General features: G+C 38.4%; 7 protein-coding genes and 1 pseudogene across 10 annotated transcripts; 1 reads left to right on the top strand and 7 right to left on the bottom strand.

Moving 5' to 3' along the window:
* The first annotated feature begins 817 nt into the window (after positions 1-817).
* LOC116120890 (putative N6-adenosine-methyltransferase MT-A70-like) lies at positions 818-7,076 on the top strand. Of its 2 annotated transcripts, XR_004126616.1 has the most exons (8): positions 818-1,861; positions 1,976-2,074; positions 2,605-2,688; positions 2,792-3,147; positions 3,246-3,462; positions 3,739-3,818; positions 4,256-4,684; positions 6,594-7,076. XR_004126616.1 is itself a non-coding variant. In XM_031406864.1 (7 exons), exons 1-7 carry the CDS (start codon positions 818-820, stop codon positions 4,533-4,535), a joined length of 2,160 nt encoding a protein of 719 aa, XP_031262724.1. In that variant the 3' UTR covers positions 4,536-5,167. The 2 variants fall into 2 exon arrangements, 1 of the variants encoding a protein (XP_031262724.1); XM_031406864.1 differs by lacking the exon at positions 6,594-7,076 and having other exon boundaries at positions 4,256-5,167.
* On the bottom strand, positions 5,248-6,357 carry LOC116120891 (mavicyanin-like). Its single transcript, XM_031406866.1, has 2 exons — positions 5,854-6,357; positions 5,248-5,749 (listed from the first exon to the last, which is right to left on the bottom strand). Exons 1-2 carry the CDS (start codon positions 6,044-6,046, stop codon positions 5,358-5,360), a joined length of 585 nt encoding a protein of 194 aa, XP_031262726.1. The 5' UTR covers positions 6,047-6,357; the 3' UTR covers positions 5,248-5,357.
* Positions 7,077-7,156: 80 nt separating the features above from the next.
* On the bottom strand, positions 7,157-8,266 carry LOC116120937 (mavicyanin-like). The gene is made up of 2 exons (XM_031406921.1): positions 7,763-8,266; positions 7,157-7,658 (listed from the first exon to the last, which is right to left on the bottom strand). Exons 1-2 carry the CDS (start codon positions 7,953-7,955, stop codon positions 7,267-7,269), a joined length of 585 nt encoding a protein of 194 aa, XP_031262781.1. The 5' UTR covers positions 7,956-8,266; the 3' UTR covers positions 7,157-7,266.
* Positions 8,267-8,917: 651 nt separating this feature from the next.
* Positions 8,918-12,562, bottom strand: LOC116120918 (molybdate-anion transporter-like). Of its 3 annotated transcripts, none has more exons than XM_031406907.1 (8): positions 12,239-12,559; positions 11,809-11,953; positions 11,539-11,707; positions 10,768-11,038; positions 10,185-10,450; positions 9,865-10,080; positions 9,533-9,641; positions 8,918-9,292 (listed from the first exon to the last, which is right to left on the bottom strand). In XM_031406907.1, the coding sequence occupies exons 1-8, from the start codon at positions 12,387-12,389 to the stop codon at positions 9,234-9,236; spliced, it is 1,386 nt and encodes a 461-aa protein (XP_031262767.1). In that variant the 5' UTR covers positions 12,390-12,559; the 3' UTR covers positions 8,918-9,233. The 3 variants fall into 3 exon arrangements, with proteins under 3 accessions (XP_031262767.1, XP_031262766.1, XP_031262768.1); XM_031406906.1 differs by having other exon boundaries at positions 9,264-9,292; positions 9,462-9,641; positions 12,239-12,562; XM_031406908.1 differs by having other exon boundaries at positions 9,266-9,292; positions 9,462-9,641; positions 11,809-11,977; positions 12,239-12,340.
* A 150-nt stretch (positions 12,563-12,712) lies between these two features.
* On the bottom strand, positions 12,713-13,512 carry LOC116120919 (annotated as a pseudogene).
* Positions 13,513-14,889: 1,377 nt separating this feature from the next.
* On the bottom strand, positions 14,890-16,360 carry LOC116120881 (2-keto-3-deoxy-L-rhamnonate aldolase-like). The gene has a single exon (XM_031406850.1). It carries the CDS (start codon positions 16,252-16,254, stop codon positions 15,217-15,219), a length of 1,038 nt encoding a protein of 345 aa, XP_031262710.1. The 5' UTR covers positions 16,255-16,360; the 3' UTR covers positions 14,890-15,216.
* A 152-nt stretch (positions 16,361-16,512) lies between these two features.
* Positions 16,513-20,190, bottom strand: LOC116120880 (UPF0160 protein-like). Its single transcript, XM_031406849.1, has 7 exons — positions 19,003-20,190; positions 18,508-18,654; positions 18,268-18,366; positions 17,603-17,800; positions 17,300-17,419; positions 16,920-16,991; positions 16,513-16,761 (listed from the first exon to the last, which is right to left on the bottom strand). The coding sequence occupies exons 1-7, from the start codon at positions 19,267-19,269 to the stop codon at positions 16,537-16,539; spliced, it is 1,128 nt and encodes a 375-aa protein (XP_031262709.1). The 5' UTR covers positions 19,270-20,190; the 3' UTR covers positions 16,513-16,536.
* Positions 20,191-20,317: 127 nt separating this feature from the next.
* On the bottom strand, positions 20,318-23,425 carry LOC116120928 (UPF0160 protein-like). The gene is made up of 7 exons (XM_031406913.1): positions 23,242-23,425; positions 22,842-22,990; positions 22,563-22,661; positions 21,840-22,031; positions 21,496-21,615; positions 20,935-21,006; positions 20,318-20,776 (listed from the first exon to the last, which is right to left on the bottom strand). Exons 1-7 carry the CDS (start codon positions 23,423-23,425, stop codon positions 20,552-20,554), a joined length of 1,041 nt encoding a protein of 346 aa, XP_031262773.1. The 3' UTR covers positions 20,318-20,551.
* Between the last annotated feature and the right edge of the window lie 1,424 nt (positions 23,426-24,849).

Here is a 24,849-nt window from a genome sequence, read left to right as displayed (position 1 = left end):
TTTAGAAGTGTAACATCTTTCATGCTTTGGTTTATTTTATATAAAAAATAGCGTAACCGACATGTTTCCACCCAATGTTTAGCGAAATGGCAAGTTCTCATCTCCGGTTTTATTTATCCCAGATTCTCACCCTTAATTAAACACCGTCAATGACTATTCAACTAAGGGTGGGAATCTGGAAAACTGACTTGGGCCTTTTATCGAGCAGGTGGCGAACGCTATTTCAAGCTTCGATTTCTGACGAAAGGAAAGTCAGAAACGGCCAAAAAACATACCCACACAAACTATAACAGAAGGAGAGTCGGTGTAGTCCGATGACGTCGGTTGCTTTCCAATCAAATAGAAAATACTGAGAATATACCCAAAATCGCAAGGTGGCAAGTGTGGGAGTGGTCAGAAAAGTTAGTGATGATGGCAAGTGGGGGTCTGGGACTATGGGTTTTGTAGAGGAGGTCGTGGGGAGTCCAACTGTGTTCTCGGAAGTTATTTTAGAGTTCAAGATCGGTCTGAAAAATCTAAAATTCGACAGCTTGGGCGATGCTAATGTGAGCTGCTTCTTACTAAAATGAGCCACTTTCAACCCAAAGGATCATCGGCGCACGTTAGTGTGTTAATGTGAGCTTTAATACAGTACAAAGTTAAAATTAAGGAAACACTGTTAATTTAAGGGTGCGAATCTGCAATAAATGAAACCAGGGGTGGGCACTAAGATTTCGCTAAACCTTGGGTGGGAATATGTAGCTTTTGGCTTAAACCCAGAGGCATAAGCAGAGGCGAGACCACTAGACCAGACTCAACTTCACGCTCAAAGCCAACAATGGAGAGCGAAACTCCGTGCGCAAAGGACGACAACAGTGTAGCCGGCATCAAAACGCTGCGTTCTCAACTTGAGTCTCGAATCGAGTCTCAACACAACACCCACTTAGACCTGCTTTCCTCTCTCCGAAACATAGTCCCAAATATCGTCTCCTCTCTCGATCTCTCTCTCAACCTCATTTCTAACTTCAATCACCGTAGCTTTAACCCCACTCCTCCCCTCCCGGAAATCCCCCAATTGCCCCCGAAGTCCACCAACGCTACTTCTCTTAATCACAACAATGCCAAACCCACCACCTCCGACGATCTCTTACGTTCTCCCGAGCGAGGTCAAGAAACACGTGGGGGAAATTTTGTTATTGACGAGAGTGGGAATCCGTTGGTGGTGGTTAGGGCGATGGTTGCTGTGGGTTTGTTACAGCGCGTGCCCTTCAAACCTATTGATTCGTCGATGCTGTTGAGGAAGCTGGAGAGTGACTCCAACGTGGCGTTGGCCGAGAAGAAAGCGTTGAGAGAGCTGGGAGGTGAGGCCGGTGCGATTTTAGCAGTGGAGACAGCGTTAAGGAGTATCGCTGAAGAGAATGGTGGTGTGGAGCTTGAGGAGCTTTCAATTAGTGGAAAATCTAGGGTTATGGTATTGAGTATCGATCGAATTCGGTTGTTGAAAGAATTGCCAGAGAGCGTGCAACAAAATCAAGACTTTTTTAATGGAAACAATAATAGTACTGGGAATCAAAATCAAATTCAAAGTCAAGGAGGGGATTTGTATGGGATTCAGAGACAGGAGATGTGGGACCCGCATATGGCGGGAATGGCGTCAATTTATGGTGGAGGAGGGATGATGGGGCCCAGGGGAAGAGGAGTGATGGGTATGCAGAGAGGTGGTAGAGGACAAAAGTCGAGAACGGAAGAAGATGATTGGAATGATATTCAAGAAATGTTGAATAAGAAGACGTATAAGGAGTCCCAAAGATCGAAAACCGGTGAGGAATTATTGGACCTTATTCAACGACCAACTGCTAAAGAAACTGCTGTGGCTGCGAAGGTTGTTGCCGGTTTTTGTATTTCATTCTTGTTGTATGCATTGGGAATTCTGTAGCTGATTTTTTTTTTTTCTTGTTTTTGTTTTGTGTGTGTGTTTTATTATGGTTTTTAACAGTTCAAGAGCAAAGGTGGTTCTCAAGTAAAGGAGTATTGCTCATCTCTAACCAAAGAGGATTGCCGAGTCAAAACTGGTTCATTTGCAGCTTGTGAGAAGGTTGGTAACTAGTGTAACATTTTTTGTTGTTTTTTTCCTGTATGTCAATTTAGAATAGTATGGTTGAAATTTTGCCGAGTGATAATGCCTGTAAGTCCGTAAGTACTAGTTAGTTATCTTTAATGAAGAAAAAGGAATGGAGGATGTAATAGTGAGTACATCTAGTAGGTAGTCTTGTGGTTGATGTAGATGTACTTGGGGAAAGAATTCAGATGATAACATTTCTAGAATAATTGTACGTAAGTATCCTGGATAATGTGGAATGAGGAAGAACATTCATGTAGTTGACATCAACTGGTTTGGGATTGAGACTTAGTTAAACTGAGTCAAATTGAGTTATAAATAAGAAACTAAATCGCAACTGAGTGGCCATTTGGGCTTATTTATATCTGAAGTCATTTTATATTTATTGAACAGATCTCTTTATTTGTGATATTTGTTGAAGTCTCTAGATTTTATCATAAATATCTGTGTTATATTTGTATGTGGTAACCTTGTGTTGTTTATATTGAATACTTAATTCTATGCAGGTTCATTTTCGGCGAATAATTGCTCCACATACTGACATTAATTTAGGCGACTGTTCTTTTCTTGACACTTGCCGTCACATGAAGGTAACAATGTTTTAATTCAATTCAACCACTTTAATTTGGTTTCTCTCTTTTTTTTTTTTTTTTTTTTTGTGAGAGTGATAAACTAGTGTTTCCTTCTATATAGACATGCAAGTATGTCCACTATGAGCTTGACCCTGAGAGAGATTTACCACCCACTGTGATGGGTGCTGGAACTCTTCCTCTCTCCAAACCATTAAAGCCTCAGCGTCCTGAGTATTGTTCTGAAGTAGAACTTGGTGAACCACAATGGATTAACTGTGATATTCGTACTTTTAGAATGGACATTTTAGGACAATTTGGAGTCATAATGGCAGATCCTCCATGGGATATTCATATGGAATTGCCTTATGGGACAATGGCTGATGATGAGATGCGCAACCTTAATGTTCCTGCATTGCAGACTGATGGTCTGATTTTCCTTTGGGTTACTGGACGTGCAATGGAGCTTGGACGGGAATGGTAAGTATATAACTATCTTTTAGTACCTTGGTACACAGTTTATCTGCTCTGCACTAGAAGCTATGAACAAGCTTATTTGAGTGATTTTCACCTTGCAGTTTAGAACTTTGGGGATACAAGCGTGTCGAGGAAATAATATGGGTAAAGACTAATCAACTTCAGCGAATAATTAGGACTGGGCGAACGGGCCATTGGCTCAATCACAGTAAGGAGCACTGCCTCGTTGGAATAAAAGGGAATCCAGAAGTAAATAGGAATATTGATACTGATGTCATTGTTGCTGAAGTTCGAGAAACAAGCCGCAAGCCGGATGAGGTTTGTTTAACATTCTATAATCTTTGATGATCAACCCATTTCACTTGAACAATACTAGTTTGTCTCTTTAGATAAGACTTTTCATTCTAATGCTGGCTTGACACATGCTAGTGGCTAAATATTTTTCTTTTTGTGATTTGAATGTCACAAGTATTGTTTTCTGCAGGGTTGTTTCAGTTCAATATGTCTTGTCATTACTTATGCAAATTGATTCAAAATAATTTAATTCTTCCATATCTTGTATATGATCGAGGTCATACAAATTTATTCTGGCAGATGTACCCTTTGCTGGAGAGAATAAGTCCAAGGACAAGAAAGCTGGAATTGTTTGCTCGAATGCACAATACTCAAGCAGGGTATGCTTTCTTGACTCATAGTTTTTCTTATTTTTAGATGATTTTACGTTTCTCGACGCATTACTGAAACTGATCTTGTCCAAATTAAATTTGATATGATGAGGGTGCCAACTGGACATTTTTTAAGGGCTTACGACCGTGGACCATCTTCATTTTAAATAATAGTTTTGGAGACTCCCAAAGCTGAAGCAATCTGATGGTGTAGTTCTTTGAATTTGAGTTTTTCATTAGGACAATAAGAGTTACCTCTTTTGAAACCAACCAAAAAAAAAAAAAAAAAAAAAAGTTGTGTTGCAATTCCTTTCTGCATTCACTTATGACCCTTGTCTATGAAAATTCAGGCATTGAAAATTTCCTATTATGTCATGAAAGAAAGTTTTTGCAGGTGAATCCTTTTTCAGCTTCTTATTTAAACCTGGTCTCTTCTTTGTCATCAGGTGGATGTCACTTGGCAATCAGTTAGAAGGAGTAAGATTGGTTGATGAAGGCCTGCGAGCAAGGTTCAAAGCTGCATACCCGGATGTGGCGGTGCAGCCTGTCTCTCCTCCTAGGGCTTCTCCAATGGAAATAGACTCCAATGCTACTCAAACTAGGAGCCCTTTTTCTGTAAATGAATCAAGGTCCTCTGTCATGCAGTTTGCAGACTCCGAAGCTCCTGAGGTTCCTTATGCCTCTGAAGAGAGGCCAATGGCTGTAGATGCTGATATGGTCAACTAAACTAAATTAAATGCCGAGATTACCAGGAACTTTATTCTTCACCAGCTCACAGTAGTTGAGAGCCAATTTTTCAGTTGTTCCTGTGTTTTCCTTTTCTTGTTTTTTAGAATTTTGCGCACTAGAGTAGAAATATGTGTTATACATCTGAGGTTCCCCATTAGTCAAGGCTATTTTTGTAAACCCATATGGCAGAGCATGTAAAGTTCAAATTTCTTTTAGCAATCGGTCATTTTTGTTATTCTGGGCAGTCCCAAGATGAGCAGGGCCTAGGGTATTACCAATAACCAGCAGCAATCCATTAGAAACAACTTTGCACTGAACTGGAAGCGACAATTCTATTTGCTGTTAATTTGTGAGGCCCCAGCATTGGCTACTGTACCCACAGAGATAACAAATTAGAAGCTGTCAGCACCATGTTCACAACCAGCTGGCAATTATAAATTAATGGAATTGGAAAAAGCCTTTGTTCCCTCCATGATATTAGGCGGTGCTTTTCTTGGATGTATAATTGTATATATGGTTAACTTTGTTGTTTTTTTAACCTGGAAATTGGTGTTTTCTTTTCTTAGAAGACTGAGCAACTTTTCCTTTTTACAAGCTTATAGATTCTCTTTTGCTATTCAAACTCAAAATATAGCATTTATTATTCAAAAGAATAATAATTTGATTTCTTAAATAGTAGAAAAGAATTACAATATAAAAAATTATCAGATGAACCAACACGCCAAAATTCATAGAACCAATTATACAGAAAACTGTAATATGCAAAAAATGTGAAGAATTACAGCAGAAAAGTAGCTGAAATCTGAATAGTTATGCGCTTCACATGATGCCACTGAATATTGCAGATGCTGTTGATGCAATAACAGCTGTTAAGAAGACTGAAAAACTTAGCTGCAATGGTGAAGAAGAAGTAGAAGGTGGCTGTGGAATTGGACCAAACACAGTAGGGTAAGATGGTGCAGAGTCAGGCAATGCACCGGGATCGGAAGAAGGAGAGTAAGCAGACACATTCCCAACAGTTATATGTAGTTTCTGCTTCTTTGCACAATACCCCGGCTCTCCACTAGTGAAGTAAAAATCCCCATTTGTAGTTACATTAAACAAAGAGTTGCCATTGTTCATGTGCAGGATTGGATCAGTAATGTTACATGAATTATAGGATGATTCAGTGACTTGAATCACTGAATCTTGACTTGGTGGGTACAAAAACACTGCAATATTAATCAGAATAAGCATAAAGGTTATCAGACGAAAGCTTATCAATAACTTTTTCATGGCAATCAAGATAAAGAATGCAAGATCTCGAAGAACTTACAGAGAGAATCTCCAATCCTGAGGTTGTTGTACTTGGACCACTTGGCGTAGACCAATGGATTTGCAGAAGTGGGAACTCCCCAAGCATGTAAATCACCAACCTTGTACTGATAACATAACACTTTGGTTTGTACAAACAAAAGAAACTGAAAAGCAAACAATAAGTGAAATCTACAGCTTCTAAGATTGGCCATCTTCCTTTTGCTCTCAAACTAACTCTTTCCTTTCTCAAATTTAGGAGCGAGTCAGGACACTTGAAGGCCAAATCTTATTGGATTTTAATTGTATAGACAGATTGCAGAAACAGGGACAAGTTGAGTGCTCATTTACCTGAATGCCCTCTCAGAGTAAAATAAGCAAGTTGTGTTTAACCAAGTCTGACCCAGTTATCAAAGACATGGATAGAGAGGGAAAATCATTATTTTAAAGGGCTAAGATTGAGAAAAGAAAAAAGATAAATTATATGGCTAATAATGGCACATGGGCCAGTTGGATGGAGTTAGCAAATGGTATGTTCTGTTTTGTCAAATATAAATTTCATTGAATTCAATTATCAATTCATCATGTCATGTGGAGAGGACAGTGAGACTTGTCTGCTCTCACATGGTAACTCCTCTGGGATTACCATCTCCAATAGACACTTTTGAACTCCATTTACAGCAAAATGGAAATGCAGCCGTCTCCTTGCCTCATTATACCATGAGGCCATCAATTTCTTTATTTATTTACTTNACATCTGAGGTTCCCCATTAGTCAAGGCTATTTTTGTAAACCCATATGGCAGAGCATGTAAAGTTCAAATTTCTTTTAGCAATCGGTCATTTTTGTTATTCTGGGCAGTCCCAAGATGAGCAGGGCCTAGGGTATTACCAATAACCAGCAGCAATCCATTAGAAACAACTTTGCACTGAACTGGAAGCGACAATTCTATTTGCTGTTAATTTGTGAGGCCCCAGCATTGGCTACTGTACCCACAGAGATAACAAATTAGAAGCTGTCAGCACCATGTTCACAACCAGCTGGCAATTATAAATTAATGGAATTGGAAAAAGCCTTTGTTCCCTCCATGATATTAGGCGGTGCTTTTCTTGGATGTATAATTGTATATATGGTTAACTTTGTTGTTTTTTTAACCTGGAAATTGGTGTTTTCTTTTCTTAGAAGACTGAGCAACTTTTCCTTTTTACAAGCTTATAGATTCTCTTTTGCTATTCAAACTCAAAATATAGCATTTATTATTCAAAAGAATAATAATTTGATTTCTTAAATAGTAGAAAAGAATTACAATATAAAAAATTATCAGATGAACCAACACGCCAAAATTCATAGAACCAATTATACAGAAAACTGTAATATGCAAAAAATGTGAAGAATTACAGCAGAAAAGTAGCTGAAATCTGAATAGTTATGCGCTTCACATGATGCCACTGAATATTGCAGATGCTGTTGATGCAATAACAGCTGTTAAGAAGACTGAAAAACTTAGCTGCAATGGTGAAGAAGAAGTAGAAGGTGGCTGTGGAATTGGACCAAACACAGTAGGGTAAGATGGTGCAGAGTCAGGCAATGCACCGGGATCGGAAGAAGGAGAGTAAGCAGACACATTCCCAACAGTTATATGTAGTTTCTGCTTCTTTGCACAATACCCCGGCTCTCCACTAGTGAAGTAAAAATCCCCATTTGTAGTTACATTAAACAAAGAGTTGCCATTGTTCATGTGCAGGATTGGATCAGTAATGTTACATGAATTATAGGATGATTCAGTGACTTGAATCACTGAATCTTGACTTGGTGGGTACAAAAACACTGCAATATTAATCAGAATAAGCATAAAGGTTATCAGACGAAAGCTTATCAATAACTTTTTCATGGCAATCAAGATAAAGAATGCAAGATCTCGAAGAACTTACAGAGAGAATCTCCAATCCTGAGGTTGTTGTACTTGGACCACTTGGCGTAGACCAATGGATTTGCAGAAGTGGGAACTCCCCAAGCATGTAAATCACCAACCTTGTACTGATAACATAACACTTTGGTTTGTACAAACAAAAGAAACTGAAAAGCAAACAATAAGTGAAATCTACAGCTTCTAAGATTGGCCATCTTCCTTTTGCTCTCAAACTAACTCTTTCCTTTCTCAAATTTAGGAGCGAGTCAGGACACTTGAAGGCCAAATCTTATTGGATTTTAATTGTATAGACAGATTGCAGAAACAGGGACAAGTTGAGTGCTCATTTACCTGAATGCCCTCTCAGAGTAAAATAAGCAAGTTGTGTTTAACCAAGTCTGACCCAGTTATCAAAGACATGGATAGAGAGGGAAAATCATTATTTTAAAGGGCTAAGATTGAGAAAAGAAAAAAGATAAATTATATGGCTAATAATGGCACATGGGCCAGTTGGATGGAGTTAGCAAATGGTATGTTCTGTTTTGTCAAATATAAATTTCATTGAATTCAATTATCAATTCATCATGTCATGTGGAGAGGACAGTGAGACTTGTCTGCTCTCACATGGTAACTCCTCTGGGATTACCATCTCCAATAGACACTTTTGAACTCCATTTACAGCAAAATGGAAATGCAGCCGTCTCCTTGCCTCATTATACCATGAGGCCATCAATTTCTTTATTTATTTATTTTTTGTGACTAGGGGTTGTCCGAACCAGTTTGCGTACACTTTAACTAATCTCTCAGAACCTTGCAATTGATAGCCAGGTAAATCCCCTCAATGGTAATCCCTATTATCACTCTATGTGGATCGAACTCAGGGCTTCTTAAGTAATACATCCAAGAGACCTAGTTGACCGTTGGGCCACCCCGTGGTAGTTCAAGCCATCAAATTCTGTATTCAACAAGAATTGATGGATTAAACTTTAAAGAAAGGGAGATGGACTTATAAATCCCATCCATAAACTGCGCATTCAAACTTTATGAATATGACAGCGGAACAGCTGATTCAAGAAAGAGCAATCAGAAAAATTAAGAAACATACATATCGGAGAAAAGTTCATGTTGATTATATCAATTCTGAGATGAATTCAAAGGTACATTAATCTGTGCACAGAGCAATGTAACACATTTCTGTATCAACATTTGAGGAGATATATTGAGACGTTGTGCAGCGTAAGTCTACAATACTTGGAAAAGAAAGAAAAGAGAGAAAAAATAGCTATCTAAAAGCACCAAGTCTAGTCATTCTTTCACCTTGGAATAATTCCAGACTTTGTACTCACGGCTTGAATGTCCATAGTACTGTAATATCAATAAGGACTCAAACCCATAATTCTTCCTCTCTTCAATAATTACATTGCAGTTTGGAACAAAAACAAGAAGATGGCAGGTTGCAAACTTAATTCAGAAGTTTTATTCCTCAAACTGAATCAAATATTCAGAGGTTCTGTCTCTGTATCTCTCTTCATTGCTGTCCAATCTTCTGATCCTGTAACAAAAAAAATGTATCCATGATGAAGGTTTCTCACAGAGAAAAATGAGAGGCAAAATACCAAAAATATTCCGGAAACGGGAAAGGCTGTCAGGAAGTTTAGGCTAATAAATTAAGTTTTATGACATAAGAAATAGTCTCGAACTTCAAGTGTTTATAAGTGTACCATGGCCATTCAGCCCTGCTTAACTATGAAATTGAGGAAATAGCGGGATTCCAAGGCAAACAGAAACTTACTCGACTTTTGACCTTCTGCAATCACCATTAGCCGCCTCTGCAGTACAGATGCCATGACGAGGAAAATCGAGCACATGCCAAACATGATGGTGATGGGAAATGCATCAACCTTCAAAAAAGATTCAGCCATTTGTAATAGCACAGGAAAGAATAACTGCTTTGCTCCCTTTCGGGGTGGGGTGAGGGTTTAAACCTCCAAATATCTTGTGAAAGTTCATGCAACTATGTCATAGAACTCTGATCTCATTTTCCAATAATAGTAACATCCAAAATTCGGTATCAAAAGAAAGGAGAAAAATAGAGTAAAACATTAATAACATTTATCAACTCACATTGTACAACACAATGCAGACAAACATGTTGAGAGGAATGCGAAAGAAATTCATGATGGTGCTCCTAGCCTCCTCGGGAATATATTGGGACCTCATCTTCATGATAGATGGCCAAAATATCCCCACACAAGCTTCAAATGTGCAGAAGCCAAGGAGCTGAATGCAGCCAGAAAATGAAATGCCACCACCTTTTGTGCCAGAAGGTATATCCAAGAACTGTTGAATAAGAACCATCAGTATTTCCACAACAGTTCAATTTAAAATTTGCAGAGTTAAAAAAGAAGACAAATAAAAATAGAGGAAATAACACCCCAACATACATTTGTTAAAATGGGAAGCAGGAGAGAAGCCGCAGAGACTACAAAAACAATCTGCATATAGCTCTCAACTCTTGGAGATGAACGGGCCAAAAGTCGAGCGGCAAATGAGCTTCCCAACATTGAAGCCAGCATGAAAGTTGCGAATATGAACCCATGTGGTATTTCCTCATCATTTGGGCTCAGGGCAGGAGTCCAAAGGAACACAAAAGTGTACATTGAACCTTCAAATAGAGATTGTATAGCGCCCAACAATGCAACCTTCTCATCTGATCCCACATGGAATGTTATATTAACAGAACTTTCCAAAATGTTTTAAAGAAAAGTAAGTAGAGAATGAAAGAGAAAAAGGTTGGGGGGTGTTGATGACATGATGAGGGTCTCCATATCCTCTTGGTATCTATCTCATCTATAAAACTTTTATAAATATACTACACTTAAATGGAAAATTAGATTTGGCAGCCTGCAAATAAAAGGGCTACAAAGCTAAGCATACCAATAGTTTGTGATAGTAGGTGTATGAATATTCAACTGATTTAATTTTCTGTAGAAGACAGAACTTAAAAGGATGAGATTAGAGATTCACCAGAAGCAATGGCAACAGCAGCACTCCTGAACTGGGCAAGCAAATTCTTGTTATCTGAAGAGTCTCCAAAGTTCTCAGTCCACGATGACAATATAATTGCCATGCCAATGGCAAGAAAGCATGCAGCCGCGTCAAAAGGAGCAACTGGGCTTAAGCCCAGAGTATCAACCAGTAAATTAGCAAACAACCCAGAGATAATAGCTACTAAACCATTTCCAAGAAATACAGCCTTGGAGAACGTTATTGAAAGCCATTGTTGATCAAAACCCCTCTGAAAATTAAAAAAAGGGCAACAAGAATGAAACAAAATACTTCTACAAGGAAACCTGAATGCAAAAACCTACTGCATAACTCTGGTGGACCTCAAAGAGTTCTTGGATAGACAACCCAGCAACCACAAGAAGTTTTTGATCCATGGAATTTCAGTGGAGAGAACAGTCTTACATTAAAACACCTTTATCTTGATCTGTGTTTTTCAACCCCTGCCAGCGCCACCAACTAATTCTAACCGGAAATGTGATACATAACCTTTTTAATGTACAACTTATAGTAATAGACAGTTGATGACAGCTCTATAAGCCATTCGGTAATATGCTTCATGATGTGATGAATGTAAAATAGTACACACTTCTAACTTTGCAAAGAATCCACTGGAGCAGGATTTAACTCAAAACACAAACACATATACAGCACAGAATGCCTTTCAAGAAATCTAAAAGATTAGATTATTTAAGAACAGAATAGAAATTCATTAGTCAAGCAACGACAGACCTTATTGTGCTCTGCAACAAGCCAAGACTCAAAGGCTGAGAAGAGTAGAGAAGTGGCAATGCCTCCCAATATACGTCCCAACATCAAAACTTTGTACTGAGGAGAATGTTTGGTGATGCAGCTTAGGATATAAGTCATACAGTAAGTTACACATGCTCTCCTGCGGCCCCTAAATTTGGCATACAATTTACTTGTAATTTATTAATTCCAACCCATCCCTAACGCGGTACAATAATATAGCAATCCAAATATGATCAGAAAAGGTTGTACCGTTTGTCAGCCAAGGACCCAACAATTGTTCCAAAAAACATAGAGGATGCAAAACCAGCAATAAAGAGCTGCCCAATATCTCCTTTACTATATCCGTACTGGCTGTAAAGGTAGTAAACATAGGGACCCTGCAGCCAATCTCCGGCTATAGCCCAACCAATTTAATTAGCTATGGGAGAAGACCAATAATTAATAACATCAACGGAAACTTCCCCCCATTTAAACAAAAAATTCTGACAGCCTCGCTATATTCATTTTCCCAATGTCGAAAGCTAACCAGAAGCTTAACATATGATGATAAAAAAAATTAAAAATTTGAATACACATTGGTTTAGTTTTCAATATATGCCCTAGATCATCAACAGAAAGACACAGCATTGAAGGCACGTCATAAAATATGAAAAAGAAATTGAGAATTGAGAGAGATTACACATCATGAGAGAGTAAACAAGGAGGTAGTTGTTCTTGAAAACATTGAAAGAAGAGGGGGTATTGATTCGGTCTTTGATGTTTTTGCTGAGCTCCAAGGCAGCAACAACTGCCGCCAGAAAACCAAAAACAAGAAAGTAAAAGGCCTCCATTTCTCTGTTTTCTTCAATTCTCTTGCAGCAGCAGTTTGATATATGTATTGTGCAAAGAGAGAAGGAGAAGTAATGTTAAAAGTGACTTGGCATCAACTAATTAACCGACATACGAGGTGGGGTTGATTTGTCATTCAAGAAAGTGCCCCCTCTCAATCTGTTTTGTCATTTCCCGTGAATCTGTAGCCTACTCTTATTAATTATTAATGGTTTTTTTTTTTTTCAATATTTATCGGAAACTTTTAATCATTATTTAACAGAAAAAATTAATATAATTGATTTGTTTCAACGAAATCTCTGTTCATTTAATTTTCGTAATTTCAAAATCGTTATAGACTATAAATACTAGTATTGGAGCCTGTTTAAGTAACAATAGGCGCATCCTGCGGCATTGCAAAGCCAGCCAGATAACCCCCACCACTTCCTAACTCTGCCTTCTCAGCAAAACTTATCATCTCCTTGACTTTCTCGCCTCCCGGGTCCCGCAAGCACCCTACACTCGCACTCAAATCCAATGGTCCCACCACCGTCTGAGATCTCGCCGATTCTCTTCACACCCTCCTCTGTTTCAACCTGGCATATTATCAGCAACTCTTTTTCATACTTGCAGCTCCACGTGCACCAGCAGGCGGTTACTTGCAATATGATACAGCTTTTTGGGCGGAATCAGGATCGTCGATCATGGGGAACATGAGGCCATCTGGGCCCAAGTCGGGGGCTTTCTTGGCCCAAGTTGGTGACTTCTCTGGTAACCGAAGAATGGCGGCAGTGTGGGTAGCAGCGAGTGTGTGGAGGCAGGATAGAGCCTGAGAGATGCCACCGTGGTCATGTTCCATGTCAACAAACCACAAAGTCATAGCCGGCTTGACCAGAAATTTCTGCTAAGGTTGGCAAGAAGCTGAGCAGGAATAGGCCGTAAAGAGTCTCTCCATTGTTGAGACGACCTTTTAAGGTTTTAGTAGCAGTGATGTTGTTGGAAGAATCCATGTTAATTTGTTTTAAGAGGAAGGATGACTTCATATCCCCGAAGTTTTACGTAAACGATGGAGGAAATGTAAATCGTTTGATAATGACATTAAGTTTGTGTTGTGGGGTAGATAGACGAGAAGTGCAGATGAGTGTAAAAGCGTGTCACAGGTGTTAAAAAGTTAAGTTCATTGTCAAGCAGTACCGTACGTAAAGGGCCAACCTCCTCTGTTTCCGAGAGCTTATCTTAGTGCATATTATTCCGCTGGTTATGAGAATTTTAGTTGATTGTGTTGTGACTGGTAGAGCTCTTCCCAGCTGAACTTTTATGCGAAGATGAATGTCAGTTCAAATCCAGATAGAGTTGAAGAAAGCGATAGCTTTTAGCTATTTGATCCTAGAAATGGGAAAATTTTATTTAATGGTAAAACAATTTGGAGAAAGGAGCAATTAGTTTAATCAATTCATCTCCCTCTCAGGAAGTCATTAACAGATCAATCCACGTAACTCATTTTACCATTATATTGACTCCCAGAAAAAAAAAAAATGTCTTTTAAATTTTGCAACTCTAGAGATCATTTAACACAGTCACAGTCATCCAGACCATAGTTCATTAGCTTGAGGGATTTCTTTCCATGGCTACAAATTTAGCACTTCAATCTTATAATTGTAGTTCTGTGTTCAGCTTCCCATGACAAAAAAGTTTTATGAGGCAACATTGAAGGAGAGCAATGGCAATGGCAGGAAATTGTGTCTGTCATGCTTGTTCTATTTGTATGAATAGCTCTCATTTCAACACCTCTGCTTTTCCTACAATTTTTCCTTGGAAGGAGAGCAATAGAAATGGTAGGAAATTGTATCTATCATGCTTAGTCTATTTGTACGCAGAGCTTTCAACACTNGTCAGTTCAAATCCAGATAGAGTTGAAGAAAGTGATAACTTTTAGCTATTTGATCCTAGAAATGGGAAAATTTTATTTAATGGTAAAACAATTTGAAGAAAGGAGCAATTAGTTTAATCAATTCATCTCCCTCTCAGGAAGTCATTAACAGATCAATCCACGTAACTCATTTTACCATTATATTGACTCCCAGAAAAAAAAAAAATGTCTTTTAAATTTTGCAACTCTAGAGATCATTTAACACAGTCACAGTCATCCAGACCATAGTTCATTAGCTTGAGGGATTTCTTTCCATGGCTACAAATTTAGCACTTCAATCTTATAATTGTAGTTCTGTGTTCAGCTTCCCATGACAAAAAAGTTTTATGAGGCAACATTGAAGGAGAGCAATGGCAATGGCAGGAAATTGTGTCTGTCATGCTTGTTCTATTTGTATGAATAGCTCTCATTTCAACACCTCTGCTTTTCCTACAATTTTTCCTTGGAAGGAGAGCAATAGAAATGGTAGGAAATTGTATCTATCATGCTTAGTCTATTTGTACGCAGAGCTTTCAACACTTCTGCTTTTACTACAATTTTTCTTGTCTTCTGCTTTTCCAACAATTTTTCCTGTACATTTTGTAGACTCTGTGTAAGGTAAAATGCATAATAGAACAATCCATAGAACTCAATATTCATTATTTTGTTGCATACAGTTTCATGCCAGCAGTCTCAATGATTGATGATGGAAGTCAGCTTCCTGTTCTAAGAACCTATCTTACAAAACTCATTGAAAAGTTATAACTTTCGATTCAAAATTGAGACTAACAACGTAATCCCAGTTTTAGCTCTTCCACCTAATTGGTGTCGAAGGCAATCCAAAGCAAGAAAACAGAATTCACTACATTTACAAAAAAGAAAGAAGAAAAACAGCATAATGATAATTTCTTATCTGCAGAAAAAGCTATCAGACCAATCCTTCATTCGCTCCAGTACTTTTCATCAGCATCTTTCATCTGCATCCTCTCATCAGCATCAACATCAGAGTCTTCCATCAAACTCATCTTAAATCTTCTCACATCCTCCACAGCAGCACTTCGGAACAACCCAACATCAACCGCACCAGACACCATATGATAACCACGTGACTTCATTTCTTGGGGGCCATCATGGGGCATAGCAAATCCAGCCAAGTAAGCCCTACCACCACCCAAAACCCCTCTCTCCGCCACCCTCATCATCTCCCTAACCTTCTTGTGCCCGGGGTCCCACAAGTACCCCAGGCTTGCACTCAAATCCAATGGTCCCATTTGCACGCAATCAACCCCATCCACCGCCGCGATTTCTTCAACCTTTTTAACCCCGTCCGCACTCTCCACCTGGCACATGATCAACAGTTCCTCCTCGTAACTACTCAAATACCCTTCGTCAATCCCATAATCCGAAGCTCTAACCACCGTATGAGCCGATCCGCGAACTCCAGCAGGTGGAAATCGGCAGTACGACACCGCTTTCTTCGCGTCTTTGGGGGATTCAATCATGGGGAACATGATCCCTTGTGGACCCAGATCGAGAGCCTTCTTGGCCCAAGTTGGGCAACTTTCAGGGAGGCGTAGAATGACCGGTGTACGCGTGGCACCAAGAGCACGAAGGCAGGCGAGAGCATCAGAAATGCCACCAGGGCCATGCTCCATATCGACAACCACAAAATCGTAACCAGCCAACCCGGAAATTTCGGCGAGAGTCGGGGAGAAGGAGAGTAAGAAAAGACCGTAGAGAGTCTCATTGTTTCGGAGGCGAGATTTCAGGGAAAAGGAAGAGGTAGAGGGGGAAAGAGGAGCGCTTGAATCAATAGGAGAAAGATCAGAAGGGGACGGGGAAGATTTGAGCGGAGTGAGGGTCGGGAAAATCTGTTTATTGGGTTTGAAGAAGACTGATCTCGGGAATGAAATGATCTTGTTGTTGGGCAGTTTGGTAGTGACGGTGGTGGTTGGTGAAGTGCAAGTGAGTGCGGCCATAGTTGAGAGAGTGACTCGGTTTTGAAGCGTGAAGAGCTGGATTTGAGTTTTGTTTGTTGGTTTTTCCGCATTTAATGTTGACTGATCGAAGAGAAAAGGCACAAGTGTGACACGTGTTCACACCACGTAGTACAAGGTAATGAACTCTTAATGATGCTTAAATCGTATTCCAAAGACATAAACAGAACCAATCAATCAATCAATCTAATTCTTGTACAGAATTCAGTGAAACAATGTTCTCAGTTGATATAAATTAACAATGCAATATACTTTTTTCTGTGTTCAAAGCTTCAAAGCAGCACGAGCCATGGCCAAAGCGCCCTCATAACTTTTATTTCCACCAATAAATCCACTCATATGGACAAAGACGCAACCGGAGATCCCTGCCTCTTTTGAGAGTTCATCCTCATCCAGACCCCGCCACTGGGCAGGCAGAGGTCTCCGGCTCTCAAATCTACCTGGGGATACTGCCACTGCCTGCACCCGCCACCCTCTGCCCCTGTCATCCTGCATATCATAACGTTTCAGTATATTTAAGAATCATGTTTTCCATCCTACGTAAACAGCTTTTTCTTTTCCTAACAATAAAATCAAATCAGCACATTCAAATAGTTATTATTTGGGTGGTGAAGAGCTGGGGAGATCAGATAGATATAAATACAAACCTCGTAGAGTACATATTTAATAGGAGGTTCAATCTTCATCTCCTCCTCAAGCTCAAACAAGTGAAGCTTCCACTGCAAGATACACAATGAAATAAGAAACTAACACAACATCAACTGCTTTATTGACGAATTATGCCCAATTGCAGAGGCAAATTTATTCGTAGTAGAAGTGACTGATGAATTATTTTCTAACAAAGAGAAAACACTAAAACAGCCACTGCACAGAGCAGTCCATGAGTTTTTCCTTTCAACTTCCTCTTCCATTCTGCACAGGAAGCACTATGGGCGGCAAAAGTACAATTTGCTTGTAAAGCATTTTAACATTCATTACAGAACAGCATAAGAGCAAAACTATATCAATAGGGAGCATGTACTCTTACTGGACAAAATTGCTTCAAAACCATAATTTCACCACTAGGATCAATATCATATCTTTCTGAAAGACATTCCATTACGATTGATAGTGATGGTAACCATGATTTCACATGAAACCGAACAGCCTGGAAAGAGAAAAAAATATCAATAACTATAAGAGATGTGAAAAACACAAAAGGATTTTGACAACCTAAAAAGATAGAAAAAACTTCACTAGTAATCTTTTAAAGATGGAGGCCACATTATTAAAGGATGAGTGAATAGAATGAAAAGATTAAACATCGATATCAATTTCAGAAGAACCTCACATCTATAAACTCACTGCCAGCCAGAGTCATTGCTTGTCGGAAGGCTTCATTCTCCTTCTCAGATGATTGATCAGGTTCTATCCAATCCAAATTAAGCTTCCCCACCCTAGAAGACAAGTGTGTACTATTCACATATCTTGGACTTGGAGGTTTCTCCGTGTCATACTGGTTAATTCCATTGTCAACTGCATCAATTGCCTAACAAAGGTGCCAAGAATGTAAATCATTAGCCACAGTAAGACAAAATAATCCTTATCAATGGAAAAAGTATCTGAATAATGATACGGCAGCGATCTTGGCATAGAGATTTGAGTGTTTTCATAAGCAAAACATTTCTGTTAATTAATAAGCACAGTCATAGCAGTCACTCAAGGTTATATATTAGAATAGTGAATAAACTACAATATTAACACGCCAGAGCACCATAAACTTCTACTAAGTTGCAATATTGAATTTGACCAAAACAATAGTTGCTTTGAACAGGGACTAAAAAGACCCACAATCTAAAAGAAAGCACCCAAAGATATCTTAGGTCTTAACAATAAACAAAGGAAACACAAAGAATTTGGTACAAACATAATCCATTCAGAAATTAACAGCTCATTACCTATTGACAAGATTGTAGTAAAGCCAGACTTAAATTGTAAAAGATTGTCAGCTAATACCTCCATGAAGTTTCTGTAAACAGCCAAAAATAACCGATGCACATCTGGGTGTCCTTCATCAACTAGGAGCTCCTTCGCTATTATCTCCTTTCCAAAATGCTGAAGACAAAAGAAAAATAACACAGGCAAACTAAATTAATTATCAAAAAAACATTGAAACTACCACAAAACCTCGGGTCAAACTAAGCTGCAATTCAAGCACCCATTTATACCAGAACATTAATCAACCTGTTAACATACCTTGTAAACAAGACCGGCACTACTGAGTTTTGTATTGAACCCGTGTCCGAAAACCTCCTCAAACCCCTTCTGGTGATGATCATACCGGTCATTACTTGGATCATACACACCCCCAACATCAAGCACAGCATCAAGATCCTCCAACACCTGCATCCTCAAAAACAGTTCATAAACAGCCATCACATAATACAACCAAACCAATAACTTAGCCATATTTGATCAATCCCAAAAATAAATTCCAACAACAACACTGTAACAAAAAAAGAATGGTTGCTAACCTATTACTTATTGATTAAGACCATAGAAACTAACAATAAACTTAAAATCCCACTACAACGTATTCACAAAGGAAAATTTTTGGGTGCTAACAGAGTCAGCTATGCTCTTACTGACAAAATCAAGTGACAACATATAAAAAACCTTAAATAATGATTTTTTTTTTTTTTTTAGTTCATACGTAAATAAAAAAATAAATGTGGGTTAAAAAGAAAAGACCTTTGGATCTCGGGTACGGATAATTTGGGCGTTGGAGAACTTGTCAGTGAGGCGAATCATGAAACAGCCAAGAGCTTCATCGCAGTGGAAGCTGCCGTTGTGTGTGCCTATGCGCTTGAGAGGATTTTTAACGGGAGAAGAAGTAGCGACACGAGGAGAAGAAACATAAGTTGAAGGTTTAGCCATGGCTGTGAGAGGGCGAATGAGAGAGTTGCTGTGGAAGTTGAATAGCTTCTGGTTAAAAACTTTTGTGGTTAGTGACAACATCCTCAAATCGCTTTTACTTGTAATAGACACAGAACGACCTTGTCCTTTCCACTGCCTTGAACAAAAGCCCACCTAATGTTTCAATTCATGCTTCAAAAACATTAGGGTTAAGCGATACCATGGGAATATTAGGAGTCCAGGGAATATCCAAGAGAACTTAAAAGGGGACTGTGAGTACTGGAAAACATTAGGGATAAATTGGACAAAGAAGGTTCCCGGTATACCCAGAAAAAAACTTAGATTTAGAATGATATCCTGGAAAACTTCACTTGAATATACTAAATACGTAATGCTTTTACCCCAAGTGGATTATTGCTTGAATGCAATTGTTAGTCACAATGATTGCTGTGTTTGTTATTATACTGTGTTTGATAGAGCATTGGAATTGAAACTGAGCAGCATTGGGAAGAAGACAACCTCTAAATTAAGTTCTATTGCTGGTAAAACAATCAGAATTGATGTTGGGAAAACAAACTTATTTTGTTTCTCTTCCTGTCAGGTACCCCTATGGTTTCTGATTAAATAATTTATGTATAATTTTATGTAAATTCTAGAATGCTTATAGACAAGAGGAAAACGTAAAAGGAAGAGCCAGAATCAATGAAGCAGAACGCTGATTGTTGCTAAATGCAGATGGAGTCGGAAATGGGAAAGAAAGTGGAGAAATTAACAGTGTTATGGAGAGCTGGGGATCCAAACAAGTAGCCTCTCGCAAAGCTTCCCATCTCTCACTCAGCTTAGCGAAAATACTCCTTTAGTAATTGAACGAAAGTTGGAAGAAGACTGATTTCGGAAATGAAATGATTTGACAGTTGGGTACATTGGTAATTGTGAAGTACAGGACTACAGGTAAGTGTGGCCATGGTTAAGACTTAAAAGAGTTATTTGAGTCTTGGAGCGTTAAAAGACTTAAAAGAGTGATTCAAGTTCTGTTCGGTGTTTTCTCCACACTTCTGTTGATTCATTGAAGAGAAGAAGTCCCACTAGTAACATTTAAATTTGTCCATTAGAATAAAACTGCTATAGATTAAAAAAAAAAAAGGTAACGTGAACATCAAAGAGAAAACTGTTTTCATGAGGAATACATTATAACTTTATCCAAAATAAATGGACTCTAACATGGGTTAAAGAGGGCTAAATCATAATCCAGGATAAGTAAATTGTAGTCTATGAGCCATAAGTTCTATAGAAACAGCTAGCAATCAATCAGATTCTTGAAAAGAATGCTGTGAGCCTATTTTCTCAGTTGATAAAAATAGATATGCAATCTACTTTTCTGTGTTTAAAGCTTCAAAGCAGTACAAGCCATGGCCAAAGCGCCCTCATAGCTTTTATTTCCACCGATAAACCCACTCATATGGACAAAGACACAATCAGGGATCCCTGCCTCCTTTGAGAGTTCATCATCTCTAAGACCTCGCCACTGGGCAGGGAGAGGTCTCCGACTCTCAAATCTATCAGGGGATACTCCCACTGCCTGCACTCGCCACTGTTTGCCTCTGTCATCCTGTATATCATATTGTTTGTGGTAAGTTTATTTATTGATCACATCTTCTATCCTACACCAACAACATTTTCTTTTTCTAGATATTTACATGAATTAACTTGGTTCACTTTTTTTCTATTCGTGAAGAGATGTGCATTGACATAGATAGAAATATATACCTCGTAAAGAACATATTTAATAAGAGGTTCAATCTTCATCTCCTCCTCAAGCTCAAATAAGTGAAGCTTCCACTGCAAGATAGTAAATAGGAAGTTAAACATACAACCTGAAATCAAGAGTATATAATAGCTTCAAATACTTGCAAAAGATTACAAGTCACAAATAAGCATTTTTATACATCCAAGCAGAGCATTAAATTAATATCATCTAGTATCTTAACTCAAGTTGCACAGCTCTATTCAAGACAAATCATGCCCAATTTCAGAGGCAAATCATGTTGACAGTAGAAGTAATAGATGAGTTACATAACCAAAGAAGATAAAGCACTAAAAGAGCTCCCACACAGAATGTCCATCAGTTTTACCCTTACACTTTCCTCTTCCCTTCTGCACAGGAGGCACTATGGGTAGCATAAATACAATTTGATAGCAGCAAAATGCAGAAAAAGATAATGAAATGTAATGCCCAATAATAGCATTAGATTCAAATATAAAGTATTTTAAGACTCATTATAGAACTACAAAGAACAACAACATATTAATAGGAGCATGCATACTTACAGGACAAAATTGTTTCAAAACCATAATTTCACCACTCGGATCAAAATCGTATCTCGCTGCAAGACATTCCATGACAATTGACCTTGCTGGTAACCATGATTTCACATAAAACCTAACAGACTGAAAAGAGAGAACAATCATTAAAATATAAAAAAATATGAAAAACACATAAAAGTGTTGTGCGACTTAATCCTTCACATCCATTGATTAGGCTGCTCACAACCCAAAAAGATAGAAAAACCTCAAGCATAGTCTTGTAAAGATGGAGACCACACTGAATAGAACAAGTAAATAAAGCAAACAGAACAACAAGATTACATATATTTATTTCAAGAAAACCTCACATCTAAAAACTCACTGCCAGCCAGAGTCATTGCTCGTTGGAAGGCTTCATTCTCCTTCTCAGCTGATTGATCAGGTTCTATCCAATCCAAATTTAGTTTCCCCACCCTTGAAGACAAATGTGTATTATTCACATATCTTGGAGGCTTCTCCGTGTCATACTGGTTAATTCCATTGTCAATTGCATCAATTGCCTGACAAAATTAAAGCAAGTAAATCATTAACACGAGTAGGACAAACAAAAATCTATATCAATGGAAAACTATCTGAATAAAGATATGAGCAGTGACACTAGTGAAGAAATTTGAATGGCTCACAAGCAAAACACTTCAGTTAGTCACCCAATAAAAGCAAAGTCAAGTATTATGAATAAACCACAATATTAACATCACAAAGCACCAAAAGCCGCTTCTATGTTGCAGACATCAGAATTAGATATGAACAATAGTTGCACTGAACAAGGGCTAAAAAGACCCACGATCTAAAAGAAAAGCAGCAATAAAGATGGTAGGTCTTTATGAAGTGAAAGAAATCAACTATTCAACATTACCCGAATATTTGACAGAGTGAAAGAACTACCTAAAATACAAAATAATTTTGAGCAAACACTATCCATTCAGAAATGCAACAGCTTCTCATATATTCATGAGATTGTAATAGAGCTAGAATAAAATTGTAAAAATTGTCTGTATACTGAATAATTAGACATATACAAAAACTAATACCTCCATGAAGTTTTTGTAAACAGCCAAAAATAACCGATGAACATCTGGATGTGCTTCATCAAGCTGAAGCTCTTTAGCTATTATCTCCTTTCCAAAATGCTGAAGAAAAAATAAATTACACAGGAAAATTACATTAATAATCAACAAAATATTAAAAGTACCCCAAAATCAGATGTCAGATTACGTTGGACAGACTTAAGCTGAACTTCATGTACACAAGACAATTAACCAACTTGTAATATGAATAACAAAAACTGGCACATTTTATCAGAGGAATACCTTGTAAACAAGACCGGCACTACTAAGTTTTGTATTGAACCCATGTCCAAAAACCTCCTCAAAGCCCTTCTGATGATGATCATACCGGTCATTACTCGGATCATACACACCCCCAACATCAAGCACAGCATCAAGACCCTCCAAAACCTGCATCCTCAAAATCAGTTCATAAACTGCCATCATGTAGAATACAATCAAACAAACAAAAAAGAAGTGCATTTTATCAATCCCACAACAAACTGTTAAAAAAAAAAAAAGCAAGTTAGCTGACAACAAAACTAAAAAAAAAAAAAAACTTAAAATCCACACACAACCTATCGAAAGGGATGTTTTTTTTCCTATTTTAGTTCAGAAGCAAAATATATATATATATATATATTTCGGGTTAATAGAAAAGACCTAGGATCTCGGGTTCGGATAATTTGGGGTTGGAGAACTTGTCGGTGAGGCGAATCATGAAGCAGCCAAGAGCTTCGTCGCAGTGGAAGCTGCCGTTGTGAGTGCCTACGCTTGATAGGAGTGTGTAAATGGGAGAGATGTAGAGAACGGAGGAGAGAGAAGAAACATAGCTGAAGGTTAGCCATGGCAACGAGAGGGCGAATGAGAGAGTTGTGTGGAAGTTGAATAGCTTCTGGTTAAACCCTTTTGTGGTTAGTGACAACATCCTTTAAGTCGTTTTAATCGTAATAGACACAAAACGACCGGGTCCTTTCCACTGCCTAAACAAACCTCTAAGGTTTCAATTATAGTTTTAAAACATAGGGCGTTAGAATAATCATGAAAAATATTAGGGGCCGAAGTACCAAAGAAAACTTAAGGGAACAGAAGGGATAATTTGGAAAAATCGATATCCTGCAAAAATTAGGATAAGGAACGAAAAAGTTTGGTGAGCACATATCACGAGTGGAAAGTTCACACCCAAAAACTAACCCATTAGTTATAAACCCAAGACATCTCCAATGCATTTTGATATAGAGACCTGATATTCTCCCACCCATCCTATGATCCCTTCACAAGTGGAGTCCATGTCTCGTCTATCTCACTCTCACGGATTGGGTTGTTTGATATAAGTCTAATTAGGAGTTTCACACCAAAAAAGTTTATCTATTAGATGGAGAGACTTCCCCTTATAAGCCCAAGATCTCGACAATGCGCTTTGATGTGGATGTGAAAACTAACAAACTATAGGGGTATACTAAACTTTAGGGAGCTACTTAATAGTTGAGACATAAGGGTGTGGTAAAATTGGCTCGTTTGGTTCACAATTGGGTGTATTTTGGAAAAGTTTTCTGAAAAAAGTAAAAAAAAAAAGTTGAATTGGGCGGGTATTACGATGTAGGATTTATAAATTAATAAAATACCCCCTATATTTGTTATTTTATAAAACACCCCCTATAATAAAATCTTAAAAGTTAACAAAAACACCCCCAACCCAATGTCAAAACACGACAGCCAGCACCACCACCGCGGAGGGTGGCCGGGTTCACCGTATTAGCGCATGACCGGCTGGATTTGTCGGTCGTACGCCGATATGGCCTTTGCCGGCCAGATTCAGGTGGATCTGGCCAATGGTCAGATCTACGGCCAGATCTGGCAGTATTTTCTCATCAACGACGACCGTTGTTGGCCGTCGTTATAAACCATTAGGCCAAAGATCTGGCGTCCAGACGGGCAAGATCTTTGGCCTTAGATCTGGCCTTTTCCGGCCAGATCCACCGTGGATCTGACCGGAAAAGGCTAGATCGGCGCACTACCGGCCAGATTCAGCCGGTAGTGCGCCATTCTAACAGATTCCGGCCATTTTCCGGCAGTGGTGGCCGGAATCTGGTAAATATGAATTACTGGGGTGTTTTTGTAATTTTTAAAAAAAATATTTAGGGGTATTTAATTAAATTATCAAATTTAAGGGGTTTTAAAAAAGTTGAATAATATTGGGAGTGGTATTCCCAAAAATCAAAGTTTTTGGGTATTTTACTGTTTAACTTTTTTGGGAATACTACTTTTAGTA

This window comes from Pistacia vera, unplaced genomic scaffold (assembly GCF_008641045.1).
Source record: "Pistacia vera cultivar Batoury unplaced genomic scaffold, PisVer_v2 Contig95, whole genome shotgun sequence".
Lineage (NCBI taxonomy): Eukaryota > Viridiplantae > Streptophyta > Magnoliopsida > Sapindales > Anacardiaceae > Pistacia > Pistacia vera.
The sequence above is the reverse complement of the archived record's forward strand: the minus strand, read 5'-3'. Positions and strand labels throughout refer to the sequence as shown.

Bases quoted from the DNA above. Each gene is read 5' to 3' on its own strand.
- LOC116120890 (XM_031406864.1), top strand. From the start codon at position 818: ATGGAGAGCGAAACTCCGTGCGCAAAGGACGACAACAGTGTAGCCGGC. The intron at 2,689-2,791 runs GTAACAATGTTT...CCTTCTATATAG, and splicing joins ACACTTGCCGTCACATGAAG to ACATGCAAGTATGTCCACTA. The intron at 3,148-3,245 runs GTAAGTATATAA...TTCACCTTGCAG, and splicing joins ATGGAGCTTGGACGGGAATG to TTTAGAACTTTGGGGATACA.
- LOC116120928 (XM_031406913.1), bottom strand. From the start codon at position 23,425: ATGGCTAACCTTCAGCTATGTTTCTTCTCTCTCCTCCGTTCTCTACAT. The intron at 21,616-21,839 runs GTGAGGTTTTCT...CTCTCTTTTCAG, and splicing joins CTGGCAGTGAGTTTTTAGAT to TCTGTTAGGTTTTATGTGAA. The intron at 21,007-21,495 runs GTAAGTATGCAT...ACTATCTTGCAG, and splicing joins TTTTGAAACAATTTTGTCCT to TGGAAGCTTCACTTATTTGA.
- LOC116120937 (XM_031406921.1), bottom strand. From the start codon at position 7,955: ATGGCCAATCTTAGAAGCTGTAGATTTCACTTATTGTTTGCTTTTCAG. The intron at 7,659-7,762 runs GTAAGTTCTTCG...TTAATATTGCAG, and splicing joins CAGGATTGGAGATTCTCTCT to TGTTTTTGTACCCACCAAGT.
- LOC116120881 (XM_031406850.1), bottom strand. From the start codon at position 16,254: ATGGCCGCACTCACTTGCACTTCACCAACCACCACCGTCACTACCAAA.
- LOC116120918 (XM_031406906.1), bottom strand. From the start codon at position 12,389: ATGGAGGCCTTTTACTTTCTTGTTTTTGGTTTTCTGGCGGCAGTTGTT. The intron at 11,954-12,238 runs GTAATCTCTCTC...GTTGGGCTATAG, and splicing joins TGTTTACTCTCTCATGATGT to CCGGAGATTGGCTGCAGGGT. The intron at 11,708-11,808 runs GTACAACCTTTT...TGCCAAATTTAG, and splicing joins GGGTCCTTGGCTGACAAACG to GGGCCGCAGGAGAGCATGTG.
- LOC116120880 (XM_031406849.1), bottom strand. From the start codon at position 19,269: ATGTTGTCACTAACCACAAAAGTTTTTAACCAGAAGCTATTCAACTTC. The intron at 17,420-17,602 runs GTGAGGTTCTTC...TTCTCTTTCCAG, and splicing joins CTGGCAGTGAGTTTATAGAT to GCTGTTCGGTTTCATGTGAA. The intron at 16,762-16,919 runs GTTTGTATTTAT...TATGATATGCAG, and splicing joins TTAAATATGTACTCTACGAG to GATGACAGGGGCAGAGGGTG.
- LOC116120891 (XM_031406866.1), bottom strand. From the start codon at position 6,046: ATGGCCAATCTTAGAAGCTGTAGATTTCACTTATTGTTTGCTTTTCAG. The intron at 5,750-5,853 runs GTAAGTTCTTCG...TTAATATTGCAG, and splicing joins CAGGATTGGAGATTCTCTCT to TGTTTTTGTACCCACCAAGT.